Consider the following 6556-nt stretch of genomic DNA (forward strand, 5'->3'; position numbering starts at 1 on the left):
TTAAAACAGACACTTATTTTGTTCAGCGAATCCAAAAATGCAATAATATACAGGACATTCCATTTAAAAAAACGCAACTTTGATACTTTTAGAGCTTTTGGAACACCCTGTACATTACAAAAATATTTTTAGAATGTGCGCCCGGTAGGCGTCGGGCAATTCATCTAATAATACTTTTTAAAAATCAAACGGTTTAGCCGCAAACTTTCGTGCCGTATAGCGTGAATAACCCTGTATACGTTAATGAGTCCCAGAATAAGATTCCAGTTTTTAACAATATCCAGTTTCCAGAGATTAACAATATCTGTAAAATATAATGCGTTACTCCATTGAGAGTAAATGATATATCAATGTGGGCAAAATAATAGAGGGGAAAGTAACAGTTAATGTGCCAAAATCTTATAGTTGAAGCTAGTGGTGGATCAGACATCATCAAATGTCAAGTATTCCAGTAAAGTATCCACCTAGTTGCCAAACGGGTGCAGCCGGAAAAAATATTTTGGTTGCATCGTCATCGTATACAATTTTAATGCAAGCGCGCCGGATTCGAAATTAATTTAAATTTTCGAATCTCAAAAATAAAACCCGAAATCAAGCAGTTATTTTTAGAAATGACCAAAAATCTTAACAAGGGTCAAGCTTCGACACCCTGTGAGGAAATATCTGCGAGTAAAATTTTTGATGAAAATATACATTAATCTTGATGTTCGTTCACCCATTAATATTTATTTCTGTCAATTTAATATTATCAATTAATTGGAAAATTAATTATTGGATTCAGTGTTTTTATAAAATGGTTTATATTAATTCACTTTCAGGATCTCTGATATAACTTTAATGACTGCTTAAATTACTATTCCAGATTTAAAAATCTATAAATAAAAAAGACTAAATCATCAACGAAAAGTAATTTTCTGTAAATTGATTGTTTGTTTTTTATACTTTGCTCCTGCATATTACTGTTAAATTGATATCACTTGAAAATAAAGTGTATCAGTTTCGTCGAACTATCTAACAATTCAAAATGAGCGTTTATTGTCCATTTATCACAATTATTGACACTTATTTACTCTAGGAATATCAATTAAATTGTATTACTGATTAAAAATGAAAACATGTTTTTTAATTATTTCTGTTCGATTTTTAAATGCATTTTTTCATTCGATTGATCCTGCCTGATTCCAAGAGTATAGCAAACGACTTTTTTTCAAAAACAGAAGCCTAATGCAATTGGCCTAATAGAGAATTATAGGGAGCAAATTTTTACGATCATTTTACAATATCAGCAACTAAGTGGTAAAGCATATTAACATTTAATATACGTTTTCCTTTAGGTACACCTCCTTATACGATGTGGGCAGAACCACCAGAAAATCTTCTAGCTAAAGTATATATTTTTAATGTAACAAATTCGGAACGATTTCTGAATGGATCAGATTATGACTTGCATTTACAGGAAATCGGACCTATTGTATACAGGCAAGTTATTTATTTTATATCTGCGAAAGCGTGCGTAAAGCTTATTGCTCAAATATATTAAATTTGATTATGAGCAATGTACATTTTATGACGAAACGGACTTGCGTTTTTGAGAAAGTAAATGGTGTGGTTTAGATCTATCGCTACAGTCTGTCGGATATGTGAGCACTATAAATTGTATATTTCACATTTCTAGGGAGAAATTTCGTCACAGTAACATACGTTTCAATGAAAACAGCACCTTAACGTACACGATTACACGAAGATTGCATTATCTTCCAGAACTTAACACCATTGATATCAACGACACAATTATAGCACCAAATTTAGCAATGTTGGTAAGTAGTACTGATAGAATTTCATATTAATGTATATATTAAGTTATTTGTATAAAGATTGAGATAATTGAATTGAGTAAGTGAACGTAATGTTCGATGCACGGTATAGCGTATAGGCAGAAAAAAATTGGGAAAATAAACTGATGAAACGCAACACCTTATTACGGTAGATATGTTCTAAGCTCGGGTCAATTATCTAAAATACTTCAAATATAACATGTTAAATAGCAAGCATATTAAAGAAAAGTTGCACTTTATTGTGGAGTAAACTGTTTTTAATTTCTTTGTAGGTAATGACTTCATATTTCTCCGATTCCTCATATTTCACCAGGACCGCCATAAAAGTATTGTTGTACAAGCATGAAAGTGAGCCATTTGTTAAGATGAGTATATACGATTTTCTGCACAATGCATCCAGCGCTTTGTTGGAAGATGCTAGACTGTTCAATGGTAAATTGGTACCATCTACTAATGTTGGAGTTTTGAACCAAGTAAGTATATTTTTATAACTAGGAAATTTACGTAAGCTTGCTTTCTGTTAATCAGCTTCAATGTTACTAATTTTCGATTTTCGACAATTTTGGCTTTGAACTGTTTTCTTATATTGCGTCGTTTCCCCCTGGTACAATTTATTTCTATTTCCTCGGTTATGCACCTTAAACTGTGCTGATGCGCCCTTCATAGACAAATAATGATTTGAACAAATTGTACCCAGCAGTTGAACATCACAATCGGCTTAATACCATTCTTGTCATTGATAAGTCTAAATTCAACTAAACGAAAGCATAGCTATTTAAACTAAACTTGAAACAAACTATCCATATATGTGTAAATTCTGAAAACGGTTTCAGATCGGCGCATCATCATGATGCAAATACAGATTATGTTAGCGGACAAGTTATTTTTCTGTACACCCTTCTATTTTCTATTTGGCGTTTGTTTAATTCAAACTACTTTGTTGCAAGGAATTAAGTGTTAAAATTATCTGCATTTTATCTTTTACCTTCTAAATGTAGGATTTGAGAGATTTTAAATCTATCAAACAATGACAATACCATAGAACAACACAAAAGCCTAAAAGAGCTAAAACTATGGAAGAGGACAGGAACTAGGAACATTTACAAGCTGAGAAATAAGCCAGGACACACTATTTACCAACAACAAGATATTCTAGAAATCATCGGAGAATACAATAAAGCACTATATAGTCGAGATGATTCCATGAAGTACAAATCCAAGTAATACAAAATCAAACATTTGAGGAACTTCCAGATATAACCAACACCATGCAACAAAGCACCTGGAGAACACAGCATTTCTTAAAAATGTATGAAAATACATTTTGAAATTCAGGTACTGTCCGTGTTTTACCAATTCAATAAGGTGTATTGCCGCCTCTAGCTCGAATAACGTCCCTTAAATGTATTGAGATGCCATAAAAAAGGTTTGTAATGAATTTCTGAGGTATGTTGTGCCATTCTTGAAGAACAATCGTCCACTTGGCTTGTGGATCTTGCTCGGACTTACCCTGGTCGGCTAGCATAGCAACCTGTTTCCCTAAAACGCTGAAGAGATCGACCGATGGCGGTGTGATGAACACCCAACCTTCGGGCTAAATCACGTTGGGAACACCCTTCCTCCAAAGAGGTGACAATTTTGACCGCACAAAACTCACGTAAATTTCTTCGTGTGGACATTTCAATACGAAAACACTTTCATTACACATAGAAGTTAGGAAAAACGAAAGAAAATTGAATCGAAAACAGTACCACGCTTGCTGAAAACAATGATGAAATGTGGCGAATGACACAAAACAAGCAGAAGCTTGCATTGAAATAAATGGAAAGAGACTAAAAGCAATAGGTACTGTCCAGTGTTACTTGGGTTAGTTATTTACGAGCCTATTTGGGGAAAAAAATGATTTATTCGAAAATGTGTAGGTGGTGCGCTAATTTTGTCCATCAGTGTATAAACTTTTCATGGGAATAATTACTAATAGACTGGAACCTGAGCTAGATTTTCACCGACCACTGGAACAAGCCGGATTTAGAAGTGAATTTGGAACAAATAATCGATCGATTACCTACAAGTAATAAAGTCCCTGATAGAGAACGTTACAGAATACAACACCCCATTAATGCTGATATTTGTGGACTTTCAGAAGGCATTTGACCCAGCATACCGTTGAGTTGTTATTGTTGAGAGCGCTTGCAGAGTACGTTATTGATCAGAGATTCGCGACCCTTCTTCAGAATATTTCTAATTACGCAACAGCTACAGAAAGAACGTATTATGGTCACACAAACAAATTCACCTTGGCGAAAGTTATTAGACAACGAGACACTATCTCTCGAAGAGGATTCACCGCCCTTCTGCAGAGCGATATGAAGAACAACATTTGGGGAAGTATTGCAGTCAACATGAACGGGGAGTATCTCAACAGCATAAGGTTTGCAGATGACATAGTCCTTATTGCAGACCGGGTAGATCATGCATGCCAACTTCTTTATGACCTTCAGAGATATTCTGCACGAGTTGGCCTAAAAATTAACGTCTCTAAAACATACACAATGCATGACCAACATTTTATTAGCCATCAACAATTCAACGTCTGGCACTCAAATAGAACATGTGTATACCTCTAAATATTAGGGCCACGAGATTAAACTGGGAAGAGACAACCAGACCGCAGAATTGAACAGGAGAATAGTACTGACATGCGCAGCTTACGGAAAACTGAAGGATGTCTTTAAATCAGACCATCTTCATGTGTCTGAAGGGGAAAGTCTTTGATCAGTCTGTGCTCCCGGTTCTATCATACGGAGGAGAAGCATTGACCGCTCCTAGGAAGGTGACAAATAAAATGCAAGTAGCACATAGAGTGATGGAGAGATCGATGTTGAATTTACCCCTCAGAGACAGAGTTGCAGACAATATAATTAGGAAAAAAGCCGGTGTTACCGACGCAGTTGAACGGATTATGACGCTAAAATGGACTACAATTGGGAACTTTGAAAGAAATATCCTAATGAATTTCACAGATACTGAAATAAGCTGAGGAGCTTAAATCTTATGTACCTACCTCTGTTTCATTAGTCGGTTACTGGTATTCTCAATCACAAAGTAATACTGCCTCTCAACTCGGCAAATACAACCCTAAGTGCATATAATGGTGTCAAATAGCTTTAATAAACACTACCGCGAACTTCTCATGTATTGCTTGTAAAAAAAAATGGGTAAATTTTGAACTCATTTCAGATGTATTTGAAGAATTCCTATAATGTAACAGTAGCTATTGGACCCAAATACGGGAACAAAGACTTTTTTACCATTCAGAATGTGGATGGGGTAAATTCACTGCCAGGCTTCAATAGATGCAAACCACCGTTCAGCCGTACTTCAGAAACCACACTTTTTCCTCAATTTTTAACAAAATCTGATAAAATAAATGCGTGGAAAGCCGTACTGTGTAAGGCAGTTGATGGAGTATATGCCAGTAAGTAGTAGGTTTAATAATAAAATGGAATACTTAAGTGGAAATCGTTACCGCTATACAACGTTGAGGTATTAAGTGATGTTCAAAACTTGAAATGAATGAGTCAATGATTATTTCAGAAAACTAACGTTTTTTAGGTGATGTCAGTCGTTATGGATTGCATGGATATCGGTTTGAAGTTCCTTTGAATGTTTTCAACAGAACTGAGCCTAAATATGAAGATTGTTATAAGGGAGACCCTCCACTACCAAATGGACTAGCTGATCTGTCAGCATGCTACCATGGTAGATATAACATTACCAAATGCAAATATTGAACTCATTAATTGCGAACAAATATGTGAACGTTGTGATCACAGAAATCACCTTGCGTTTGCTAAAAATACTCGTTCAAGCCTAAGCTGTGCTCCCCGGTTTTAGGTTATCCTTTTGCTGCCAGTTTTCCACATTTTATGAGCGCAGACCCTCTTGTTTCTAACCGACTGAAAGGTCTGAAGCCAGACATCGATAAGCATTTAACATATCTCAATGTGGAAAAGGTAAGATTTCATCTAAACTAATTATAAAAGCGACTTAATTGACATTAGAGTCGTCTAGATTTTTCTTATACTTTAACAGCTTTCAGGTGTACCGTTAGGCGGTAGAGCAATATTTCAAATCAATTTGATTTTTCGAGATATGTCCTCATTTGGAAGCAAATTGGGACGATTTACCAATATGAACTTACCATTTGCCTATGTGGGATACGTAAGAACCTGCATTCACTTTTACTCATTCAGTTAATACAAATAGGCTGCTATTTCAGGAAATTGAAGGATTGCCAGTCCACGTACGTGTAGTATTGTACATAATGACCATCCTAGTTCCAAACACACAACTGTTTATGTCGATAGCTTTTTTCGTATTCGCATTTACTTTATTTTACTATTATTGTAAGCAATGGAATAAACCCGGTATTACTAATAGAACATTCCCAATTGACCACAAAAAATGCAAAGAAGAAGAATCGTTTATTAAAATATAATGTAAAAAGTGTTCAGTTGTTTTATTGAATTTTTGGCCTTGGAACTGGCTTAAATATTATTGTACTTATTCGTGAGTTCTAGTGCTACTAGTGCTACGTTTTACCTTAGTTCATTAACAAATTTATTAGCGATATTACAGAGACGACAGGCAGTAACATATGCGTTATATAATAATATAGTGCCTCAAACTTACCTTTAATATTTACTCCTGCTTAAGCC

The 6556-nt window shown here is 35.1% G+C and overlaps 1 protein-coding gene across 1 annotated transcript in view; it reads left to right on the forward strand.

The window, feature by feature from the left end:
* Window positions 1-6347, forward strand: part of LOC109539312 (lysosome membrane protein 2) — a 15103-nt gene extending 8756 nt beyond the window's left edge. The window contains exons 3-10 of the mRNA XM_019906987.2: window positions 1335-1479; window positions 1676-1817; window positions 2108-2308; window positions 5076-5313; window positions 5451-5597; window positions 5733-5851; window positions 5931-6059; window positions 6118-6347. Coding sequence (XP_019762546.2) covers window positions 1335-1479; window positions 1676-1817; window positions 2108-2308; window positions 5076-5313; window positions 5451-5597; window positions 5733-5851; window positions 5931-6059; window positions 6118-6336 — 1340 coding nt within the window. The 3' untranslated portion in view covers window positions 6337-6347. The remainder of the gene's footprint in view (window positions 1-1334; window positions 1480-1675; window positions 1818-2107; window positions 2309-5075; window positions 5314-5450; window positions 5598-5732; window positions 5852-5930; window positions 6060-6117) is intronic.
* The last annotated feature ends 209 nt before the right edge of the window (window positions 6348-6556 follow it).

The sequence above is a fragment of the Dendroctonus ponderosae genome, unplaced genomic scaffold (genome assembly GCF_020466585.1).
Source record: "Dendroctonus ponderosae isolate FM_Combo_2020 unplaced genomic scaffold, Dpon_F_20191213v2 Dpon_F_20191213_4, whole genome shotgun sequence".
NCBI classification, from domain to species: domain Eukaryota; kingdom Metazoa; phylum Arthropoda; class Insecta; order Coleoptera; family Curculionidae; genus Dendroctonus; species Dendroctonus ponderosae.